Source organism: Mobula birostris, chromosome 32, assembly GCF_030028105.1.
Source record: "Mobula birostris isolate sMobBir1 chromosome 32, sMobBir1.hap1, whole genome shotgun sequence".
NCBI classification, from domain to species: Eukaryota; Metazoa; Chordata; class Chondrichthyes; order Myliobatiformes; family Myliobatidae; genus Mobula; species Mobula birostris.
In genome coordinates, this window is record NC_092401.1 from 7,864,321 (window position 1) to 7,890,708 (window position 26,388).

The 26,388-nt window shown below is 41.2% G+C and overlaps 1 protein-coding gene across 1 annotated transcript in view; it reads right to left on the reverse strand.

Moving 5' to 3' along the window:
• Positions 1-6,013: 6,013 nt before the first annotated feature.
• The window catches only part of LOC140191189 (vascular cell adhesion protein 1-like), a 37,970-nt gene continuing 17,595 nt past the window's right edge, over positions 6,014-26,388 (reverse strand). The window contains exons 6-10 of the mRNA XM_072248348.1: positions 25,754-26,065; positions 24,119-24,412; positions 22,608-22,889; positions 16,290-16,571; positions 6,014-8,699 (exon numbers count right to left, since the gene is read on the reverse strand). Coding sequence (XP_072104449.1) covers positions 8,467-8,699; positions 16,290-16,571; positions 22,608-22,889; positions 24,119-24,412; positions 25,754-26,065 — 1,403 coding nt within the window. The 3' untranslated portion in view covers positions 6,014-8,466. The remainder of the gene's footprint in view (positions 8,700-16,289; positions 16,572-22,607; positions 22,890-24,118; positions 24,413-25,753; positions 26,066-26,388) is intronic.

A 26,388-nucleotide genomic window follows, 5' to 3' on the forward strand; every position in this document is an offset into this window, starting at 1 on the left:
TAACACCACTCTACTAGTTGGCATCTCTCACTCCTGCACGCCCTGTCATCTCCATCTGAGATTCTACCAACAAATGGTGTATCATCAGCAATTTTATAGATGGAACTTGAGCTATGACTAGCCACACAGTCACACACAGTCATGAGTACAGAGAGAGTAGAGCAGTGGGATAAGCACACACCCCGAGGTGCACCAGTGTTGATCATCAACAAGGAGGAGATACGTTATCAGCAATCCACACAAGATGTGGTCTTCCAGTTAGGATGTCAAGGATCTGTAACAAGAGACCCAGGTTCTGTAACTTCTCAGTCAAGATTGTGGGAATGATTGTGTTGAATCAATAGTCGATGAACAGCATCCTTACATAGGAGTTTGTATTGTCCAGGTGGTCTAAGGCCATGTGAAGAGCCATTGAGATTACATCTACCATTGACCTATTGTGGTGACAGACAAATTCCAATGGGTCCATTTTGTAGCTGAGGCAGGAGTTCAGTGTAGCCATGACCAACCTCTCAAAGCAAATCTGTTTTCTGCTCCAACAACTCCACTAATTTCCATCTCATCTATACACTTCACGATCAAAGCACATAAAATTTTCATAAAACTCATGAACATATATTACAAAAAAGAACCCCCAGCACTAAGAGTTACAGAATATCAGTGGTTACTGTCCTCTCATCATGAACAACCTGCCATCACTACCCTCTGTCTTCTGTGACAAAGTCAAATTTGCTCCAATTTATCAACTCACCAATGATCCAATTTTGACTAAATCCTCTGGATCAGCCAGTATTTAGTACAGAGACCCTACAGCAGATGAGTTTCTTGGCCTGAAATGTCAACTGTGTACTCTCCACTGTAGGTGTTGCCTGATTTGTTGAGTTGGTCCAGCTAAAGCATGTTGCTCAATATTTCCAGCATCCACAGATCACCTTGTGTTCTAGACCACCAGACCATGAGGTACCTTGTCAAACATTATAGTGATGTTCATGTAGATGACATTCACTGCCCAACCAAAACAAATTCCCTGCATTGCTTGCTCAAAAAGTCCAGTTTGGCTTGCAAGAGCTCACCTCCCCATGAGAAATCCAGGCTGACTATTACCAATGAGTCTATTCATTACCAAATCAACATACTCCACCTTAATCTTACCATGATCTATGATCTTCTCTCTGGTGAACACCAATGCAAAGTTCTCATTAAGGACCTCACCCACTTCCACTGCCTTTGTGGCCAAATGCCACCTATTGTCCAGAATTGGACCTACACTCTTGATTCACAATGTACCTATAAAATGCCTTGAGATTCTCCTTAATCCTACTTGGCAAGGACATTTCTTCACCCTTTGTAATTCTCCAAATTTTGGGTCAAATTTCTTCCCTGCCTCCTTCATGTTCTCAAGGGTTTTGTCTGATTTCAGTTTCCTATCATTGTATCATTTCTTAATGCATGCATTACTAAATGACAATAAAAGAGGAGGTGTGTGTCCTCATAATCTAATCTAATCTAATCTAATCTAAACGTTACTTATGCTCCCTTTATTTTTTACTATACATTCAATAACTCTTGTCACTCATGTTCACCAATGCTTCCCATGTTTTACATTTTATCCACACAAGGACATGCGCACCCTGAACTAAATTGGCCTATAAAACACATTCATCTCTGGACAGGATCTTAACAAATACACAGTACTTCATGAAAACAGGAAAAGATTCACGTTATTTTTATAAGTCAGAATTTTTTCCTGTCACAGTAAAGACAATATGTAATACAGAGTAACCAACTTCTGCATTAAATATTTTCAACTCTTGCAAGGTCCTCAGAGAAGCTTATCAAAAAGCACAGATGTCCCAAGAATCTATAAGCCTGAGGACTGGAAGCAGCTTTGGAAGCAGGGATATTGACCAAGAAAAGATAAAAGAAGGAGTATTTAGAACAAGAATAAAAAGACAAAGAGGAAAGTAAAGTAATAACAGCCCGCATCAAACATTCACCCGGCAGAAATCTGCAGGGTGTTCAAGCAGCATCAGTGGGAGAAAAGGAAAGGTTGATTTTGAGTTGAAGCCCTTCATCATGACAGAGTGGGAGAAGTGAGATGGTCCCCCAGGAGGAGTGGTGAGACAGACCAAAGTGATTAGTGAGCTGACAAGGTGGAAGATGATAGACCTCTGTACCAGGTTGAGGAGAAAAAGGCTTGGAGTGGAGTTAGGAGACACTGACGGTGGATTAGACAGAGGCAGAAAAAGGGAGGCAGATGGAGCAAAGTGTGAGGAGGGGAGTGTTCAGTCTGGAGACAGCTACAGCAGGTAGATAAGCAGGAACACAAAGGGCCACCAGTGCTAGTATCTGATAAGCAAGGACTTGAGATTGGGATCTATTAGTGGGGAGTTGAATGGCAACTGCTTAGAGAAAGATTTGCATTTATGGGTTATAGTGTTTAAGAGGCACATCGCACAGAGTCAGAAACAGAAGGTAAAGTTCTCAGCATGGTGAGTACTCTCTGAAGTCAAGGAGAGTCAGAGGATAGACAATATCTAGAGGTGGAAGGTAGCTTACAAGGCACCTGAAAACAGGATTAACTACGTGCAGGGAGAGAGAGGCCAGCAAGTGCATTTAAACACAGGAAAGACAGTATAAATCTGGCATTTTGGCCGGTGTTAATGAACTACGTGAATGAGTTCTGAGCTGTGTGGTTTGAGCCTTACCTCATTTCCCCTGATGTAGAAATTCCAACTAAACTTAGAAAGAGAATCATTGTGGGAGAAGCACCTACATACCAAGAATCACCCTCAGAGAATCTCCAAATTTTAGAGCAGAGAGTTTGCACCAATCCAAACCTCAATCAGTCCATGTTCAACAAAGCCAGACTTGAAGGAATCAGAATGTAAGTTGAAGGAAGTTGTGGAGAAATGGACGGGCACATTTAAGATTCAATGAACTGCATTACAGAGAGATAATGCAGACGCGCATGGTGAAAGATGGAATGAGAGTGGGACTTGCCCATGACATCCAGGTGTAAAGCCCTGCTTCACATCTTTACTGTGATGCTGTAGGGATTTCATTGAGCAGCTCTGCTCTGCTGTCAGCCAGTTTGGGTTATTGCTGAAGATAAGGGATGATGTGCAATGTGTGCCATCCAATCAGCAGGAGGTTTTCTTGCTGAGGGACAATAAGGTTGGTCTTGGGTTTTTTGTTTGTCGGGAGATGATGAAGAGAGAAGACGCTGGGGAGAACCGGTCATAGCATACGATCCAGTGGGAGACCTGTTTGTTCGCGATGGATTACAAGTGACATTCAGAAAGTGGTGTGGGCGTTCACGCTGACCGTAGGCCCAGCATGTGAGTGCCAGAGAAGTTCAAGATGAGCTCCAACTTGTGCACATTTGACTGTTTAATTAAAATGGGCCCTAATGCTATTTGTAATTCTTTACTAACCCTTTAGTTAAGATTCATAAATATAATTCCCTTGATTGTACGCAGGGTCCTGTCCGTTATTTGGTGGCACTAATTTGTAACAGGGTCACAAATTACCCAGCCTCCACATAAACCAGGGTTTGGGGAGGGACGAGCCATCTCAATCTGAAGAGTTTGTGGGACTTGAGAGCGTCTTCCCTCAACTTACGCATCCAACGAAACCAGGGTGTTTCACAGGGAAAACTGGCATATTGGATGCTGAATGGGCACATGTGGATGATGAGGTGTTTGGTTTTGTGGTTGGAAGCTTGTGACCTGTGGTGTACCACAGTAATCGCTGCTGACCTTCCTAGCTTCTGCTATAAGTATGAACTTGGAGGTGAATGCAGTTGGTTAGTGCATAGATGAGACGAACATTGACTGTTTTGTTGACAGGAGTGTTATCAACTGCCAGATGATATTGAAGAGTTGGTAATGTGGGTAGAGCCATGACTGATGGAATTTAATCTCAGTTGGCGTGAACACAGTGGCCAATGGGAACATCTCTGTGTTGTGTCACTCTGTGACCAACTTACTACTGAACAGGACAAGGGCCATGACTACTTTTAAGGCAATCCAGGAGTAACAGATTTTAACTGGAGGACGTGACTCAGCAAAGAACTTAATGTGGCTGAGTTGAAGAAGACCAAAGACTGGTGTCTAGAGAGATTGATGGGGGTAGTGCAGTAGATGTTGTCTACATGGACTTTAGTAAGGCATTTGACAAAGTTCTTCCTGGGAGGCTAATCCAGAAGATTAAGATGCATGGGGTCTGGATTGGGTGTTTGCATTCAGAACTGGCTTGCCAATAGGTGACAGAGGGTAGTGGTTGAAGAGACTTATTCGAGCTGCAGGTCTGTAATTAGTGGAGTTCTGCAGGGATCTCTGCTGGAACCTCTACTGTTTGTGATGACTTGGACGAAAATGTGGATGAGTGGGTTGTAAGTTTGCAGATGATATCAAGATTGGTGGAGTTGTGGTGAGTGTAGAGGACTGGCAAAGAATACAGCACAACATAGATCAGTTGGAGATATGAGCAGATAAATGGCAGATGGAGTTTAACCCTGATAATGTGAGGTGTTACACCCTGGTAGGGCAAATGCAAGGAAACAGTACACAGTTAAGGGCAAGATCCTTAACAGTGATGCTGAGTAGAGAGATCTTGGGATCGAAGTTCACCGTTCCTTGAAAATGGCTACACAGGTTGATGAGGTGGTTAAGAAGGTTTATGGAACGCTTGTTTTTATTAGTCAAAGCACTGAGCTCAAAAGTCAGGGGAATATGTTGCAAATTTACAAAACTGATTAGGCCACATCTGGTGTATTGCATGCAGTTCTGGTTGCTCCACAATATGAAGGATGTTGAGGCTTTGAAGAGGCTGCAGAAGAGGTTTACCAGGATGTTGCCTGGTTCAGAGGGCATGTGCTATCAAGACAGGCTGGATAAGCTTCGATTGCTTTCTCTGGATCGCCCAAGGCTGAGGGGTGATCTGACAGAGAACTACAAGAGAGGCAGACACAAGGTGGATAAAGAGTATCTGTTTTCTGGGGGGTTGAAACATCTAGTGCCAGACGGGTGGCATTGAATGTGAGAGCGGACAGGTTCCAGGTGGATGTGAGGGGTCAGTTTTTTGCTCAGTGTGGTGAATGTCTGGAATACGCTGCCTGGTACGGTGGTAGATGCAAATACATTGGAGGTTTTTAAGAGACGTTTGGATAGGCACATGGATGTAAGGAAGATGGAGGGACATGGACATGGTGTAGATCGGAGAGATTGGTGTTTGGGTGTTTTTGATTTGCTTTTTATCTGGTTCGGGCCAAATGGCCAGTTCCTGTGCTGTCGCTTCTATGTTCTATGAAGAACTGGGTGGCTGGTTCTGTTGCACAGTCTTGAGGGCACCACAGTGGCATGGCAGTTGGCACAATGCTATTGCAGATCGGGGCATCAGGAGTTCACTCCTAACGTCCCCTGTAACACGTCTGTACGTCCTCCCCGTGGAGTGCGTGGGTTTTCCCCGGGTGCTCTGGTTTCCTCCCATAGACCAAACACATATTGGTTATGAGGTTAATTGTCCTTTACAAACTGTCCCGTGATGAGTCTAGGATTAAATGGGTGGTTTGCTGGTTATGAGGTTAATTGTTCTTTGTAAACTGTCCCATAATGAGTCTAGGATTAAATCGGTGGGTTGCTGGTTATGAGGTTAATTGTTCTTTGTAAACTGTCCCATGATGAGGCTAGGATTAAATCGGTGGGTTGCTGGTTATGAGGTTAATTGTTCTTTGTGAACTGTCCCGTGATGAGTCTAGGATTAAGTGGGTGGTTTACTGGTGGTGTGACTCGAAGGGCTAGAAGAGCCTGTTCTGTACTGTGTCTCAATAAATAAAAACAATAAAAAATAGATGGTGAGAAACATCTGCAGAAACTTGTGGGTGTTGGACATTGTGCCTGATGTGTGATCAAGCACACTGGAGTGAGACATGGCTTCAGTTACTTCCAACACCAACCATGGTGTGAAAAGATTCTTCTCACCAACAATGATGTTTAATCATGCTTCACCGACAAAATACATTTTCTTCAAAATATACATTCACTTCATTAAAATTTATTATACAAACATGTTGACTAGAAACACCCTTTTATATCAATATCGACAATGTTGCTGAGTGGTAGGAACATGAACAGCAGTGCTGAAAATATTGTCTGCACAAGACATGGTTTATGGATGTCTATGTAATGAAACACACAGTAAATATCCAGTCACCGGCTGCAACAAAAGCTTAAAGATATGACAGTGAAACACGTACTGATAAACTTGTAATGCTGTAACAGAAACAGTTTATAATACAGTATAAAGTATTTGCAGTTCGATTGAGTCCACAATGTAGTTATGTAAATACAATAAGCTCAAGGCAGTGATAAGTGGTGAGCCTGATTATTTCGATTTCGGAAACAGAACTGGGTGAGTCCAAAACTGAGGCAAAAATGAGATGAATTTAACACGAAAAGTAATTTAGAAATAATTAGGAGTTAGAGGAAAAAATGGACATCTGACAGTTAATGTAATCACACTGGGGTAGAGTAATGGTGAGAAAGTGTATGTAATTGTGTAACTATTAGCTCTCAGTTAATGGTAGGGGTCCATGGCATCAAAATGGTTGGGAACACGTAACTGATAGGTTGCGTAGTGGGCCGTATCAGACTGAGTCTGTGTACAGGAAGGAGACAGATAGACAAATAACTGCATCAGTGTACAGGAAGGAGACAGATAGATAAATAACTGAGTCAGTATGCAGGAAGGAGCGAGATAGACAACAATCCTTCCCAGTGCAGGAAACACCAAAGAACTGGTCACAAGAAACTGCAGGGGGTGTAGACACAGCTCAGCACATCATGGAAACCAGCCTCCCTTTCAGAGACTCTGTCTACGTTTCATCTGCCTGAGTACAGCAACTGGCATCGTCAAAAACCCCTCCCACCCCGGACATTCTCTCTTCACCCCTCTCCGTATGGGCAGGAGATACAAGAGTCTGAAAGCACATAGCACAGGCTCAGGGACTGCTTCTACCCCACTGTTTCAGTACAATAGACTCTTGACCTCACAACCTGCCTCATTATGCTCTTGTACCTTATTTTCTGCCTGCACTACACCCTCTGTCACTGTTACACCTTACTCTGTGTTCTGATATTGTTTTCCCTTGTACTGCCTCAGTGCATTGTGTGATGAATTGATCTGTATGTACAGAAACCAAGACAAGCTTTTCACTGTATCTCTGTACATACGACGATAATGCACTCATTCCAATTCCAGTTCCAGAGCACAAGCTCCTCTGGCAGTAACCACAATTTCAATGGACTCTCAGAACTATTCTGGCTGCAAGATTATTTGAATTACTCTCCCTCCCAGATCCGACCTTGTTCTAAATGCAGAGCATAAATGGTAGTCAAGTGTTGAACAAGGGTGGACAAATATATGCCAATATTTATGCATATTTGACACCATATCTCTACTTTGAACTTTAATTTTATATTAGTCTTTACTATTGTTGTTTTTGTTGCAGGTCACACCAACACACAGAGAAAATTCCTAATTGTAGATGGCAAATAAAATTGATTCTCTCTTTATTAAGATATTTGTTTAAAATGAAGATTGATTTGTCCTTGGCTCTTCTCACCTGCCTTTCACCTCCCCCTGGTGCTCCTCCTCTTTCCCTTTCTCCTCTGATCAACTAACCCCTCCTATCGGATTCTTCCTTCTCCAGCCCGATACCATTCCCACCCACCTGGCTTCACCTCTCATCTTCTAAATATTTTCCTTCCCCTCACCCTATGTTTAATTCTGTTCCTCCCAGAACCGGACATCAATCGACACCAGGGGATGATTAAAAAGCAAGAGAGAGACACCTTGTGGTCTGGGAAGGGAACTGCAGAGTTTAATACTGAAGGCAGCTGCAAGCACAGCTCCCCCTAGTGCAGGGATGAATCAGCAATGGGCAGTCAGAAAGTCCTCGGGGAGTTGTGTAACTGGATAACAGGGATAGAAAGCGATCGGATATCGACTATTTAATCCAGAGGATGAGAATGTTGCGAAAGGTGTTGCCTCACATTTTATCCACTTGTAACATAATATGAAGACAATATTTGTGTCATTTAAGCAGATAGTTACCACAGAAGTAGATGATTGCAACACGTGAACAAGTCTGTGATCCAACGGTAATTTCCATGAGTGGGACGGAAACTTGCCAGGCTCAGATGGCCTTACTGCTGAAATAGTCTCAATGCCCATGTTCAGGTGCTGACTCCGTGTTCGTAGAAATCCAAATCAACTTTTGAATGAGTTGACTCAAAACAGCCCGGAAATCAACACTCTTGGGAATGAAGTGTCCTTGCATTTAGCACAGTATATGTTGCCGGTAGACTGTAGTATTAGAATCAGAGTCTCCCTCAATAACAATATTCATAAAATTATTATTTTATCTGTGCAGGATTGAATAATACCATATATATGAGTTCTTTAGTGGTTATTGTTTAGAACTCCGTCTGAATTCACTTCTGTTAAAGGAAAAGATTCCTGATCAATCCCAGAAGGGATTTCCTGATTTTTGTGGGGTGCTGCATTCTTGACCTCGTAATGCCCTGTTTTCTGAGCTCTGTTTCTTCGGATGCAGGCGACGACCAGCACGACTAACAGTATTAGGATGAATGGCGAGATTATCAGCACCATCTTCCAAACATCATCTGGGAAACCTGCACAAAAGCCATTACACAATCATTAACCATCTCAGGCAAATACATCAATTGTCAAACCACTAATCCTTCTGAGAATCCCGGAATCTTGTAGATTGCATGTACCTTACTGTTTACTCTCCCATGCTTTCTCAGATTTTCTAAAAAACACATACTACACATGAAACATTTTGACATGGTACTTCACAACCAATGAAAATCATTTCTGAGGAGTAATGACTGTGAAGGCCAAATTTCACCCAGCAAGAGCAGAAACAAACACGTGGCAATGCCATCATCTGCTTTAATAATGCTGATTGAGGGGCAAATAGTGACCAGGATTCCATTAGAAATCATCTGCTGTTCTTTGCGTTTCTCATTTTGTTTTAGTTACAAGCCTGAGAAAGCAGGCTGTTTAATGCCTCAGCTGGAAGGCAGCACCTCGGAGAGTGCTCCCTCAGGTTGGAAGCCCGTGATGAGCTGTGTGCCCAGGGTTCAGAGCTAGGCCCATTGCTGTTTGGTCGAGAACATACAGGGACATGATTAGGAAGTTTGCAGATGACAAGAAGAACAGGTGGCATTATGGACAGTGAAGATGTTTATCGGGAATTACAGAGAAATCTTGATCAGCTAACTTCTGCCTCTGGGACAAGAGGTGCGGGTTGACCCAGAGCCCGACCTGGAACCTACACTTAGAAAGAGGACTCTGCGGCAACCTGTCCATGCTGGATTTCAATCAATCGATCAATAAATAAATGTGAGGTGTTGCATTTTGGAAAGTGAAGTCAGTGTAGGCCTTTTCACTGTGAACGGCAGAGCCCTAGGGGGTGTTGCAGAACAGAAAGATTGAGGGATCTCGGTTCCCTTAAAGTGGTGCCACAGGCATACAGTATGGTGACAATGGCTTTTGGCACACTGACCTTCTTCAGTCAGAGTATCGAGGGTAGCGGGTGTACAGGATGTCAATGGGGCCACATTTGGAATAGTTTTCCGTCCTGCTTGCCCCTTCATAGGAAAGATGTTGCCACCCTCGCCCGCATCTCCTGCATTTCCCGAACATCCGTGCTCACTCCATTATCTCACCAGCTTTACAGTGATCAGATCCTCTTGTCCTTATCTACAACCCTCTGCATCCAACACATCATTCTCCTCAACGTCCGCCATCTCCAAAACGATCCTACAGCTAAACATATCGTTACCTCCTCACTCTCTCTGCAGGGATCAATCCCTCAGTGATTTCCTTCTCCATTTGTCCCTCCCCACTAAACTTTTTCCTGGCACGTATCCCTGCAGGACTCACGAAGGGATCTGATTAAGGGTGGCGCGAAATATCAACTGTTTGCTCTTTTCCACAGATTCTGCCTGGCCTGCTGAGTTCCTCCAGCACCTTGTTAGAGTTGCTTTGGATTTCTAGCATCTACAGAATTTCCTGTGTTTTCCCATTTGCTGCTTTGCTATTAGTGTGCAGAGGAATAGGGGAAAATAATGTATTACAGGATGTCAATTGAAGGAACCAGACAGAAGCTCAGTTTAACACCCCCTATGACAGCTGGTATGTCTGAGACTGCTTTCTCGGTGCTGCACAAGACACTAGCCTGGTCTTAATGCCCAAGGGGACTCTCTTGGCAGTGCTAGATGGAGTAGGTCATTTTTGGCTGGGCTCTGGACAATTTCAATTTTTCTATCACCCTTCTATTAATATATTAAAGTGTCTTTAATACCTTTATATGTTTGAATTTTGAACTTTAATCGATGGAAATGTCTAGACTAAGGAAGGCATTAGCCGAAGGCAAAGAAACTGAGAATGGAAACGGGATGAGGAAGGTACCTTCGAACAACCTAAACAGCCTCAACTTACTTTGCAAGCTATCTTTAACCTATTGGATGAAAAACTCAACAAGAGATTCGTTACACTGGAAGTAATGTTGAAGGAGAATCAGAGTAAATTGATAGCACTTGGAAAAGAGAGAGAGGAACAGCAACGGCAAATTTCAGAGCTTACTGAAGCAGGCAAACAGAGGGATTCCAGAATGAACTCTTTGGAAAAGAAATTAAATTCGACTACTCATACATTGGAGCAGTACAAGGCCAAGATTATTGAATTGGAGAGTCATAGTCGCAGACAGAATTCACAAATAATAGGATTCAGAGAAGACGTTGAGAGCGGGGACCACACTAAATTTTTTTTCTCAATTTTAAATGAAAGTCTTTGGCTCAGAAGTCTTCTCTTCTCCTCTGGTACTCGATCGCGCATCCATCGTTAAAAACAAAACCCTCGAAAGAGTTACATCCACATCTTGTAATTCTCCAGTTTCACTATGTGAGTATTAAGGAGCACTTAATTCGAATTGCTTGTCGGAAGGGAATTATTGTTCATCAAAATCTTAAGTTTCGTTTGGTTGAAGATTATTGCCCTGAGGTATTCCAAGAAAGATTGTGTTTTAAATCGGTGATGTCGGATTTATATCAAAGGAATTTTCGACTGGGATTGTTATACCCCGCCCGCTTAAGAGTTGTTTTACCCGATAACTTGTTTAAGTGGTTTAAAACTGTAGAAGATGCACAACAATTTCTCAAAGAACATTCCTTGAGCTGGATATTTAACTAATTTACCATTCTTTTGAGTTTGTATACACTTGGTTTATTAGTTAAAAACCAGCATATAGATTCGGACATTTTACGTTCGTAGAGCTTTGGCCTTGGGCTGAGTCTTCTGGTACTTTGTTTTCACTTATCTCTGCTCTATGTTAATATCCCTTTTCGCTTCCTTGATTATTTTATTTTTCTTTTATTTTTAAACATCCATTTTAGAAAACTATTACGACTTTGACTTGGTGATCATTTGATTTTTCTTGAAATATTATTAAGATTGTACTCTGTTTTATTTCTGAAGACCAGGTTTTTTAAAATGGTCTGTAAAGGGTTGTTCTTTTTTCATCTAACTGTGTTTGGCATTCCATTTGCAATGTTTAGACTATGGGTGGTTTTTATTTTATTTTTTATAATTGGAGATTTGCCGTCAAGAGAGATGGGGATTGGTGGTTCTTAGTTAGTTTCCTGGCTGCCTATTGGCCAGGTTTTGGGGCTTTGTGAGAGGGGTAGGGGGTTATTTTTACTTTAGTTTTTTTCACTTGGGCTGACTTGCAACTACAAAAATGTCTGTATTGTCGTAACTTCTGGTTCCTCTTTAAACTTTTGTTCCTCTTCCTGATTCGTGAATTTCCTGTGCAATTTGGTTAATCCTTTACTTACCATGTGGTTTATTTAAGGAAAATGGACAATATTATTAACTTTGTTTCATGGAACACGAATTGTTTGAAACATCCAATTAAATGGAAGAAGATTTTTAAAACTTTTCAGAGATTGAATGCTCAGATTATTTTTGCTCAGGAGACTCATGTGAGGAAGGAGGATAATCAGCGTTTTTTTAGGTTTTGGAAAGAATAACAGTTTCCCTCAAACTCATCGACCAAAGAGAAGGTGTTTCCATTTTTATAGATTCTTCGATCTCATTTGTTCATTATGGTATAATCTCAGACCCATATGGTAGATTTCTATTAATTACTGGTTTACTTCATAACCAAAAAGTAGTTTTGGTTAATGTTTATGCACCAAATATTGATTATCCTGAATTCTTTAAACATTTATTTGTATCTCTTCCTAATTTAAATGAATATATGTTAATAATGGGTGGTGATTTTAATTGTTCTTTGAATCTTATGATGGATAGGTCTGCGCCCAATCAGGCACTTCCAAACAAATCTGCTATTTTTATTAATTCCTTTTTAGTTCACTCAGGAATTTTAGATGTTTGGAGGTTTTTATATCCTAATGATAAAGAGTTCTCTTTCTTTTCTCATGTATATCATAATTACTCTAGAATCAATTACTTTTTTATTGATTCTCGATTAGTTTCATTTGTCACTACCTGTGAGTATTATACAGTCGCCATTTCCAATCATGCGCCTTTGAAACTATCAATTAAATTTAGGGATGCAATTTTTAGTACTAGACAATGGTGGTTCAATTCTATTTTGCTTCAAGGTTTAAATTTTGATGATTTTATTAAAGAACAGTTTGCAGTTTTCTTTTCATCTAACTCAATGAAAGAAATTTCCAGTGGGATATTATGGGATACCTTTAAAGTATATATTCACAGACAAATAATTTCATACTCTGCTGGAATGAAAAAACGTATTAATAGTGAAATATATACATTGGCTGATAAGATTACAGAAATTGATAAAAAATATTCCATTGCTCCTAATTTGGAGCTTTATAAAGACAGAGTTGAACTTCAGATGCAACATAGTTTGTTATTAACAGCCCCGATTGAAAATCAATTACTTAAAACTAAGAGTCAATTTTACATACATGGTGATAAATCAGGTAAATTACTGGCTAATCAATTGAAAGCTGCTTTGGCGAAACATCAGATTAATAAAGTTCGTAGACAGGATGGTAATTTGATGGTTGACCATGATGAAATTAATAAATCTTTTCAAGAATCTTATACCAATTTATATCAATCAGAATTTCCTGATGATCCTACCATAATGCATGATTTTTTAAGGATACTAAACATTCCAAAATTACCAGCTGATGAACGTTTAACATTAGATGCACCCATTACTGAAGAGGAAATAAGGAAAGCAATTTTTTCGATGAATTCTGGTAAAGCACCTGGCCCGGATGGGTATACAGTTGAATTTTATAAATCTTTTTCAGATGTACTTTCTCCCTGGTTATGTAAAATTTTTAAATATGCCTTATCTGTAAGTAAATTATCACAATCCTTTTATGAAGCATCTATCTCATTAATTCCAAAAAAAAGATAAAGATCCCACTGACTGTGCATCATATGGACCTATATCTTTGTTGACTGTGGATTCTAAAATCTTTTCCAAAATATTAGCAATACTACCACAAATTGTCTCTGAAGATCAGACAGGATTTATTAAAAATCGTTACTCACATTTTAATGTTAGGAGGCTAATGAACGTTGTATTCATTACTTCAGTTAGAATTCCAGAATGTGCTATTTCGCTTGACTCCGAGAAGACATTTGACAGACTTGAATTGGAATATTCATTTGATATACTTCAGGAATTTAAATTCAACTCAAAATTTATATCCTGGATTCAACTGATATATTGTACACCTCTGGCTGCTGTATTTACCAATAATCAGAGATCCCCGTTCTTCAGGCATTTTCGAGGTACTAGACAGGGCTGTCCTTTAAGCCTTTTACTTTTTGATATTGCCCTGGAGCCCTTGGCAATTGCTATTTGTCATTCACCTAATATATTTGGTATTATTCATGGGAATGGGACACATAAAGCATTACTATATGCAGATGACCTGTTACTATATATCTCTAACCCAGAGAAATCCATCCCTGCAGTAATCACACTATTTGCTCAGTTTAGTAGATTTTCTGGTTATAAATTGAATCTTAAAAAGAGTGTGCTTTTCCCATTAAGTATGCAAGTTCCAATTTATAGACAATCACCATTTAGATTAGTTACTGATTATTTTACTTACTTGGGCATTAAAATTACTAAGAAGCACAAATTTTTTACCCTTAATTGACCATGTTAAACAACTGTTTACTAAATGGTCCCCTTTGTCCTTATCCTTGATTGGTCAAATTAATATTATTAAGATGATTATTTTACCTAAATTTTTGTATCTACTTCAGGCGGTATCAATTTTTATCCCTAAATCTTTTTTTGATATTATCGATTCTAAAATTTCTTCATATATATGGCAGAATAGAAATCCCAGGTTAAGTAAGAAATATTTACAGAAATCAAAAAAAGAAGGCGGTTTGGCTTTGCCGAATCTTAGATTTTACTACTGGGCAATCAACATTCGATATTTAACGTCTTGGACACAAGAATTGGATGAAGCTCAACGTCCACGATGGATGAACCTCGAGCTGGAGAGTCTGTACAGTGTTTCTCACTGGCTTCTATTCTAGGAGCTGTGCTTCCCTTTGCACTTACTAAATTGAATAAACAAATGATAAATCCAATAATTAAACATACAATACGAATATGGTTTAAATTTTGTAAATTCTTTGGATTGAACAAATTTATCCTGTCAAGTTCTATTATATCTAACTTTTTCTTTCAACCATCTAGAGTTGATCAAGCTTTTCTTCTACGGAAAACAAAGGAAATAACGTTTTTGTGATTTATTCATGGATGATTGTCTTATGTCTTTTGAACAGTCGTCTAATAAATATAATTTGCCTAGATCACATTTTTTCAGATATTTACAGATTAGAAACTTATTGAACACTACTTTATCTACCTTTCTGATATCACATCAAATTGAAGTTACAGAAAAAAATTTTAGGTTAAACCCCTATCAGAAGAGTTTAATAGCAATTATTTATGATCTGATTATGAAAATACGTCTAGGTAAATCTGATTAAATTAAGTATGAGTGGGAAAGAGAACTTCAAATATCTTTACCTACAGAGAAATGGGAAAAAAATTCTTCAGTTAGTCAATACTTCCTCAATGTATGCCAGACATGCCTTGATACAATTTAAGGTATTTCACAGGGCTCATATGTCCAAGGATAAGCTATCTTGTTTTTATTGCCATATAAATCCTGTTTGTGATAGATGTAATTCTGAGGTAGCTTCCTTGACATATATGTTCTGGTCTTGTTCTCTTCCAGAAAAATATTGGAAAGATATTTTTGATATTATTTCAGTAGTTCTGCGTATTGATTTACAACCTCATCCTATTACTGCAATTTTTGGACTACCAGTGATAGACTCTAGTCGTTTATACTTGTCAGCTTGTCGTCTAATTGCATTTGTTACATTAATAGCCAGAAGATCCATTATATTGAAATAGAAAGATTCTAATCCCCCCCACTACATTTCAATGGTTTTACCAAACGATAGCATGCCTAAACTTGGAAAAAATTAGGAGTGGTACTATGGATCCTTTGGTTAAATTTGAAGAAACTTAGAGGCCATTTATTCAATATTTTCACATGATGTAAGTTGACCCTTTCTGGATCCCTTGTAGTAAGTTTTTTGTTCATGAATAGAGGAGTGGAGTTAACGACAAATAATAATTTTAGCTGATGTAGTATGACAGCCCAAGCTTTGTTTGTTTTTTTTTTAGTTTAGTCTTTTTCCAGTTTAGGGGGCTTTCTTTTTCTTTAATTATAAAATATCTTTTTCATGGTCAGATACTATGAGATTGGGAGGTAAACTATATTTGTTACTTGGAATCTGCGCTTGTACATGTTAATTGTTATTATTGTAATCCGGATCTCTATATATCATTACTATTCCTGTTATGTTTAATTTTGAAACTTAATAAAAAGATTTAAAAAGAAAGGATTTAAAGCCCAAGATACAAGAGAGGGATTGAACCTCCAATCTCCCGACTCGAGGCAGGAGGACTATCCGACGAGCTACACACCATCTGGTGTAGAGAGAGATTGTACACCTTTGCTTATCCTGGGCATGTCATAACTCTCAGCATTTACTCGTGATCACACAGGGATGATATCTCGGCTCTGAAAGGGTTATTTATTTATTTTCTCATCCATGCACTGCGACAAAGGTAACTTACGGACCTTCCATCTTGATTTCCACTTGCTTCTCATCTGTTCCAAATTTATTGCTGGCTCTACACTTGTAAATTCCTTGATGTTCTGATGTTGCCTGGGGAATGTGGAGAACCCCAGGAAGGTCAGTTTCCCCTGTGACTCCCTGACCGGAACTTTCCAACTTCAGTGTTACCTGGGGGTTTCCACTGGAGTGACAGGTGATTGTAACTTCATCATTTACTCTGATGAAGACTGAAAACCTGGACACGGTTTTGTTATTTACTGATATAGTTGTGTTTCGTGGTTTATCTGGAAAAGAGTGAAAAGAGTGAAATTAACCAGCAACAGTACAGCACGGGGTGGGCCCTTTTTCCCATGATGTTGTACCGACCTTTATAAACCTATTCCATCAACAACCCAACCCCTCCCTCCTACACAGCCCATCGTCCTCCATTCTTCTTTCATTCACGTGCCTATCTAATTCTCTTAAATGTCCCTTATGTATCCGGCTCAACACCCTCCCCTGACAGTGCAGTCCAGACACTTCCTACTGACTATGTAAAGACCTGCTTCTGACTCCGTGGCTCACCATAAAAGGATGTCCTCTGCTACAGCCATTACCTGCCGGGGAATTAGGCGCTGGCTGTCCACTCTTCCTACGCCTCTTACAATCTTACACAATCATCCTCCTTGGCTCCAAAGAGCTCACTCAGCCTTTCCACAGAAGACAGGCTCTCTAATCCAGGCAGCATCCTGGTGAATCTCCTCTGCACCATCTCTAAAGCTTCCTCGTCTTTCCCATAATGAGGCGACTGGACATCACTACACTGTGACTCCAAAAGGCTGGAAAATCAAATTTGACTGTGTGCTGAGCTCACTTGTGCCTGGCAGCTCATTCCACACTGTCACAACTCCTCTGAGTGAAGAATGTTCCCCTCATGTTGACCTTAAACTTCTCAGCTTTCACCCCTACCTCATGACCTCTGGTTGTGACCCACCCAACCTCAATGGAAAAAGCCTGCTTACATTTACTCTATCGATACCCCTCATAATTTTGTATACCTCTATACAATTCTTCTCAATCTTTTACATTTAAGGAATAAACTCCTAGTAATAAATAAAGGTATTTATTACAGCATTTTTCCTTCCTAGAGTCTATAACTATTTTACCTGATTTAGCAATCAATGATATCTATTAACCCCATCACGTCACTGCACTGAAAACACTTTAAACCATTTTTGATAATGTTGTTCACATTGTAAATCCATGCGTGTATTTCAATATTTATTTAAGTTTTATTCCACATTCATGCTTTAAAATTTATTTTTATATAATTCTCTGTAAGTGTTGAATGTTGTTGTATTTTGTCACAGTCACACACTCACCAACACACCAGAGCAAATTCCTAATCCATATTGTGTATATGGTGAATGAAATTGATCCCCGATAATCTCAGCGCAAAGCTATGATGGCACCCAACAGATATTTTTCAGAAGATTATCATCAAATTAGACACACGACCCCCAAAGGGATTTGGCACCCCTCGCTTAGGCTGAATTTACTGTGGTGTTCTGAGGAGGTCCCACACTGGCACTGTCACAGTGGGGTGCTGGGAACGTACCCAAATGCAAGACACAGACTCTGAAGTACACGGAACAGGACTGGACTGGAGTAGGGACGTGACAGGATACAGGCAAGGAGCAGGGACAAGAACGCAGACTTGGGCTGGGGAAAGCGGGACCAGGACTAGGAACCATGGACTAGGTGACAAGGCTTGGACTGTGAGCCTGAGACTGGACAAGGACCCAGAACATAGGTCTTGCCTTGGGCTCGGACCCCAGAACCAGGCAAAGACATGACATAGGTGCTCCCAATGTGGCCTTTTATATATTGGCGAGACCCGACGCAGACTGGGAGACCGCTTTGCTGAACACCTACGCTCTGTCCGCCAGAGAAAGCAGGATCTCCCAGTGGCCACACATTTTAATTCCCCATTCCCATTCTGACATGTCTATCCACGGCCTCCTCTACTGTAAAGATGAAGCCACACTCAGGTTGGAGGAACAACACCTTATATTCCGTCTGGGTAGCCTCCAACCTGATGGCATGAACATCAACTTCTCTAACTTCCGCTAATGCCCCACCTCCCCCTTGTACCCCATCTGTTACTTATTTTTATACACACATTCTTTCTCTCACTCTCCTTTTTCTCCCTCTGTCCCTCTGAATATACCCCTTGCCCATCCTCTGGGTCCCCCCACCCTTGTCTTTCTTCCCAGACCTCCTGTCCCATGATCCTCTCATATCCCTTTTGCCAATCACCTGTCCAGCTCTTGGCTCCATCCCTCCCCCTCCTGTCTTCTCCTATCATTTTGGATCTCCCCCTCCCCCTCCAACTTAGTCCTGACGAAGGGTCTCGGCCTGAAACATCGACTGCACCTCTTCCTAGAGATGCTGCTTGGCCTGCTGCATCCACCAGCAACTTTTATGTGTGTGTTGAATGATGAAAGGCCTCGATAGAGTGGATTTGGGGAGGAAAGTGGCAGAGTTTAGGGCTAGAATGGAGAGATGAGGAAGTGGGGGGGGGTTGGGAGTTGATGTTCTCACAAGTCACCAATTTGTTTTACCGCCTGGGGTTGGCGTGGGGAGGTTTAAATGCTCGTTACCGTTGCCATTTAAACTGGGGTGATTTGTCAGTTTTCTGTGTTGGGGGCGTGGTTTGAAGAGCTTCCATATTTTTCATTGTTTCCTGGCTATCTGGAGAAGACGAAATACGGGGGTCAGGGGGTATGGAGGGAAGGCTGGGGCGGGGTTCTGAGTTGGATGATCAGCCATGATCATAATAAATGGCGGTGCAGGCTCAAATGGCCGAATGGCCTACTCCTGCACCTATTTTCTATGTTTCTATGTTTCATAATAAATGAACCTTTGCATCTTGATTTGCATTGAATCGAATTAACTTCATTCCTTACATCCTTCATATAAATGAGGAGTAACAATCTTTATGTTATGTCTCTGTCTGAACGTGCAATGTGCAGTTTATAGTAACTCATAATAAATAGTGTGTACAACAGGATAGTCAATATAAGATAGAAATACAGTTGCGTCAGCATAAGTTAAGCAGTCTGATGGCCTGGTGGAAGAAGCTGTGTTAGGGTGATGACGTCTCTGTAGGCTGCCTCATTATCATTATTTGAGATTAAGCCAAGCAGTGTAGTGTCATCAGCAAATTTAATTAGCAGATTGGAGCTGTGGGTGGTGACACAGTCATGGGTATACAGAGAGTAAAGGAGAGTAAAAATCTTTTTCGTCTGGTAGCTCATTCCATTTAGCCTCTAGATGAAAAGGTGCCTCTCAGGTTCCTGTTGCATCTTCCCCCTCTCAGCTTAAACCAATGCCTGGGAGAAGCATCACAATCAATACCAGTACAGTCTAACAGTGGCTGTGTTATCCCTAATATTGTCATCTACTGAGTCATTTGCTAAGGGTTAACAGCAAGTAAGTTTCATGCTTGTAGTTGGCACTGATTCACATTTTGAACAGTCAAAGATGTGCATTACAGCATTAATGCCTGCTAAGCATTGGTAACATCCTGCTTTTGAGGAGAGCTGAGGAAGCCTGCAGTTCATAGTGATCCCACAAGGTGGCAGTGCATCATACATTTTGATATTGAGCTTCACCTCTTTTAAACCTCCCTACACTGAGCCCATTCATTCCCTGAGATCCTCAAAGGAGAGAAAATGAGCATTGTTATTTCAATATTGGTGGAAATTGTATAATTCCAATACACCCACCTTGGAAATAGCAACAGAAAGGAAAGGTGACAAGTTACAGATCAGAATCAGAATCAGATTTAATATCACAGGTATAGCTCAAAAATGATTTGTTAACTTTACGGAAGCAGAACAACGAAACAGATTACCAATAAATATATAGAAGGAAAGCTGAATTACACCAAATATATATATATAAATATGTCTATTAAATAGTTAAATTAAATTTAGTAGTGCAGAATAAAAAGTAGTGAAAGTGTTCAGGTTCAATGTCATTTAGAAATCAGATACCACCTGCTAGAAGTTTTGGGCAGATATCAGAACCCATCCTGGACTGGATTCAGGATCTCTTATTTCCCCAAATCTCTCCCTACTCCACGCTCTCTGGAACACCCGGATGAAATTTTGAGAGTGCAGAGTTTGTATGTTCCTGTCAGGATTAAAGGCAAATTGAATAGGAATAAGGAACCTTGGTTCTCAAGGGATATTGCAACTCTGATAAAGAAGAAAAGGGAGTTGTATGAAATGTATAGGAAACAGGAGGTAAATCAGGTGCTTGAGGAGTATAAGAAGTGCAAGAAAATACTTAAGAAAGAAATCAGGAGGGCTAAAAGAAGACATGAGGTTGCCTTGGCAGTCAAAGTGAAGGATAATCCAAGGGGCTTTTACAAGTATATTAAGAGCAAAAGGATTGTAAGGGATAAAATTGGTCCTCTTGAAGATCAGAGTGGTCGGCTTTGTGCGGAACCAAAGGAAATGGGGGAGATCTTAAATAGGTTTTTTGCGTCTGTATTTACTAAGGAAGCTGGCATGAAATCTATAGAATTGAGGGAATCAAGTAGTGAGACCATGGAAACTGTACAGATTGAAAAGGAGGAGGTGCTTGCTGTCTTGAGGAAAATTAAAGTGGATAAATCCCCGGGACCTGACAGAGTGTTCCCTCGGACCTTGAAGGAGACTAGTGTTGAAATTGCGGGGGCCCTGGCAGAAATATTTAAAATGTCGCTGTCCACGGGTGAAGTGCCGGAGGATTGGAGAGTGGCTCATGTTGTTCCGGTGTTTAAAAAAGGATCGAAGAGTAATCCGGGAAATTATAGGCTGGTGAGTTTAACATCAGCAGTAGGTAATTTATTGGAGGGAGTACTAAGAGACAGAATCTACAAGCATTTGGATAGACAGGGGCTTATTAGGGAGAGTCAACATGGCTTTGTGCGTGGTAGGTCATGTTTGACCAATCTGTTGGAGTTTTTTGAGGAGGTTACCAGGAAAGTGGATGAAGGGAAGGCAGTGGATATTGTCTACATGGACTTCAGTAAGGCCTTTGACAAGGTCCCGCATGGGAGGTTAGTTAGGAAAATTCATTCGCTAGGTATACATGGAGAGGTGGTAAATTGGATTAGACATTGGCTCGATGGAAGAAGCCAGAGAGTGGTGGTAGAGAATTGCTTCTCTGAGTGGAGGCCTGTGACTAGTGGTGTGCCACAGGGATCAGTGCTGGGTCCATTGTTATTTGTCATCTATATCAATGATCTGGATGATAATGTGGTAAATTGGATCAGCAAGTTTGCTGATGATACAAAGATTGGAGGTGTAGTAGACAGTGAGGAAGGTTTTCAGAGCCTGCAGAGGGACTTGGACCAGCTGGAAAAATGGGCTGAAAAATGGCAGATGGAGTTTAATACTGACAAGTGTGAGGTATTGCACGTTGGAAGGACAAACCAGCGTAGAACATACAGGGTTAATGGTAAGGAACTGAGGAGTGCAGTGGAACAGAGGGATCTGGGAATACAGATACAAAATTCCCTAAAAGTGTCATCACAGGTAGATAGGGTAGTAAAGAGAGCTTTTGGTACATTGGCCTTTATTAATCAAAGTATTGAGTATAAGAGCTGGAATGTTATGATGAGATTGTATAAGGCATTGGTGAGGCCGAATCTAGAGTATTGTGTTCAGTTTTGGTCACCAAATTACAGGAAGGATATAAATAAGGTTGAAAGAGTGCAGAGAAGGTTTACAAGGATGTTGCCGGGACTTAAGAAACTCAGTTACAGAGAAAGGTTGATAGTTTAGGACTTTATTCCCTGGAGCATAGAAGAATGAGGGGAGATTTGATAGAGGTATATAAAATTATGATGGGTATAGATAGAGTGAATGCAAGCAGGCTTTTTCCACTGAGGCAAGGGGAGAAAAAAACCAGAGGACATGGGTTAAGGGTGAAGGGGGAAAAGTTTAAAGGGAACATTAGGGGGGGCTTCTTCACACAGAGAGTGGTGGGAGTATGGAATGAGCTGCCAGATGAGGTGGTAAATGCGGTTCTTTTTTTAACATTTAAGAATAAATTGGACAGATACATGGATGGGAGGTGTATGGAGGGATATGGTCCGTGTGCAGGTCAGTGGGACTAGGCAGAAAATGGTTCGGCACAGCCAAGAAGGGCCAAAGGGCCTGTTTCTGTGCTGTAGTTTCTATGGTTTCTATTAGCCAACCTGAGGTCCCCAAAAGTGCCTGACGAAGAGTCAAAAGCCTGAGTAAAACTCAACAGCCTTTAGTGTTGATAATCAGATCACTTACACTGGACATCGAGAGTGGCTGACTGCCGTTTAACAATGGTGTTGGAGTGATGGTGAAGTGTCAGCTCGGCCTCGCAGGTGAACTGCTGTCCATTCAGCTCTGCTCGTGGATTCACAGTGTGGTAGATAGTCAGCCCAATACTGGCTGACCTGTTCACTAATATCTCACTTCCCTTCTTCAGTCTGAGTTGAAGTTCCCCTGAGACGTTAAACACACTGCAGGTAATATTCACTGGAATTCCCTCAGTGGTGATCGGGATTTGGATTTCAGGGTTGGAGAAAACTGTAACAACAGAGAACATTGTTAGAAACTTTCTCAAAGTGAGCTCTGCATCCCTTCTGTGCCACTAGACCGGGGTAGTCAACCTTAAGCACAAATGATTTACTAGCATGCGTTATTCATTAATTTGAGGAAAAGCATAACTAGATGTATTTAAATGGGTATTTCCCATGTTTCAAGTTTTTTATGGCATTTATCTGCCCCACCGTCCGCTCATTAATACGCGATCCTACCCACAGAGGCAAAAACCCCTGACCCCTGCACTAGACTGAGGTAGCAAATGGAACTCTTTTGAAGTCTGTCTGTGGTACAGCACCCACCTACCTCACTGTGTGTCTAGTGGCTAAAGAAGGTGCTGTGGGAATTATGAAAAACCCTTCCCACAGTTTGATCCATTTGCTGGCAGACTTTAATCTCACTTTCAGTTTCTATCTCTGACAAATTCAATTGCCAGTATTTGATTTTTCATTCTCTTTCTGCAATACTATATAAATATGTATATCTTACTGTAATTTATAATTTGTTCTTGTTATCATGCATTGTATTGTACTGCTGCTGCAAAACAATAAATTTCATGACATGTGCCAATGGTGTTGAACCTGATTCTGATTAATGTCCAGGCTTATTCTCATGCTCCATTGAACCTGCTCCATTGATAAACCCATGGCTAAATAACTACATCCAATTCAAAGGTTCATTTTATTGTCAAAGTTTGATACAGAATACAACTCTGGTATTCGTCTTCTCCAGATAGCCATGACATTCAGAAAAACTGTGGGCATTGTTGAAAGAAAAGTCATTGACATCCCCCTCCCCATGAAAAAGGTAAAGAAACAAAACTGGCAAACCCGCCCACCCCACCCCTCCTTTGCACAAAAACTAATGGATCGCCCACATAGAAAACAGCAGCTGGAACATCAAACCCCAAACCTCCCAACCCCTCCCTCACACAAAAATTATCAGATCGCCAACATGGAAAACAGCAGCTTGAACAAACACCAAACCACCAACCTCGTGAACAAAACAGCAACAATAATATCAAACCCTGACCTCCCAACTCCCTGCCTTAAAATCTATTTTCCTTTTTCCCTGTAATTCTATTGATTTCTATTTCAAATATTGATTAACTGAGAATCTGCTCCGTGTTGCTGCCTGTTGACAGTCTAGGAGCAGGTGGGAAACTCTGAAAGATTACTGTCTAGTCAAAGTGCTCAATTATCCAGCATACTTACCGTACATGTCAATGGTAATGCTATCATTCTTTGATGAAACTGATGGATAGTCCTTAAAATCTGCCATACAGTTGAGTTCAGTCACACCGGTCTCTCGTGGTGTCCATGTAGCTGTTTCCTGGACTGTGGTGAGATTTGATCTACTGGCAACTGAATTCCATTCCTCACCATCCTGAAACCACCTTAATCTCACCTTCTCAGCAGGGTAGATGTTTGAGACCTCACATGTCCATGTGGTCTCCTGATTTACTTCTACAGGGTCTCTGTTGAGGATCCTTGGAGACTCTGGAAAAGCTGCAATACACACAAGAAATTCACTGCATATTGGTTTGCCTTGGCCTGTTTCAGACACTGATGGAATGATGCAAAACTGACCAAACCTCTATAAGCCTCTGTACACAACCAGGAGTTCATCAAACCGACGTCAGTATCAGCAGGTTCCATACTATGCTCTTTCTCTGAACTCTTTCTGCTCTTCAGGCATCCCAAAAATCTAACTCTGCTCCTCCCATGGGCAGTGATACAGGAGTAACGTTCACTGACTTATCAAGAGTGTGATCTCAATGAGCAGCTAGTTTGGGGTGGCACGGTAGTGTAGTGGTTAGCACAACGCTTTACAGTGCAGGTGATCCATGTTCAATTCCCGATGCTGCCTGTAAGGAGTTTGTACGTTTTCCTGTGACCGTGTGGGTTTCCTCCCACAGTCCAAAGATGTACTGGTTGGTGGGTGAACTGGTCATTGTAAATCGTAGTGTGATTAGGCTAGGGTTAAAATGGTGGATTGGTGGGCAGCGTGACTCGAAGGGCCGGGAGGGCCTATTCTGTGTTGTTGTCTTTCAATCTATTTTGTTCTGCCCATACTGGCCCAAGAGAAGGGCTGATCCCTAAAAAAGGATCATGATTTTGCCCGGGACCGCAGGACCTGAGTTATGTGGAAAGATTGAATAGGTTAGTACTTAATTCCTTGGAATGTAGAAGATTGAGAGGAGATATGATAGATTTATACAAAATTGTGAGGGGTATAGATAGGGTAAATGCAAGCAGGCTTTTCCCACAGAGGTTGGGTGGGACGACAACTAGAGGTCATGGGTTAAGGGTGAAAGGTGAAAAGTTTAAGGGGAACATGAGGGGAAACTTCATTCAGGTGGCTGTGAGGATGTGGAACGAGCTGCCAGTGCAAGTGGTGCATGTGAGCTCGATTTCAACATTTAAGAGAAGTTAGGGTAGGTACCTGGTTGGTAGGGGTATGGAGGGCTGTGGTGCTGATGCAGATTGACGGGAGCAGGTAGATTAAATGGTTCAGCACAAACTAGGTGGGCTGTACTTTTCTATGACTCTATCTATTACCACCACCTGCACTGACCACCAAGAGGAACACGGGAGTATCAGGTAAGAGTGCAGAATTTGCAGAAGTTTGGAATTGTTTCAGTGATCTTCAGCCAAATAATCTCTTCTACTTCCATGGTTCTCTGAAGTTGTAAACTTTCTGTCTCCGTTCAAGATAAACAAGAACAGATAAAACAAGAACTAAATGTGAAAGCTTTCAAAACAGGACCGCTCATTGCTTATTCTTGCCAATCTTTAACCAATGTGGGGAGAGGTTAAGGGGCAGTTTGATTTCAAAATGGAACTCACAGTACGTTTGCAGAGTTACAGATGCGTTTGTGATCCGTTTGGTCGTGTTAGGGCCTAAGTTCAACTCTGCCAAGCAGGTGTACACCAGTCCATCATCTGAAATACTTGGACTGAAATTAAAGATGTTCTTCAGTTGACCATCATCTGGGAAACCTGGTTCCTCTGTGGAAATACGTTCTACAACCTCACTCCTTCTGAACCAGGTGAGTACGAGTTTGTTCTTTGGATAGACCTTCGGGCCGGTACACTCCAGCTGATATGGTTTGTTAACTTCCAGCACGTCAGGAGGTGGAACAATGCTTATCTCTTGATCTGTTAAAGGAGAATCATGTTAACAAAATTCATTCAAATTACAAATCTAGATTATACTTGTATCAAACTCAAGAAAATCTGCAGACACTGGAAATCCGCAGCAACACACACAAAATGCTGGAGGAACTCAGCAGGCCAGGCAGCATCTATGGAAAAGAGTGAACAGTCAATGCTTCGAGTTCAGACCCTTCATCAGGTTTGGTAAAAGAAGGGGAGAAGTCAGAACAAGAAGGTGGGAGGAGGGGAGGAAGAAGTACAATGTAAGTGAAAGGGGACACCAGGAACGGGGAGGGGGTGAAGTTAAGAGCCAGGAAATTGATTGG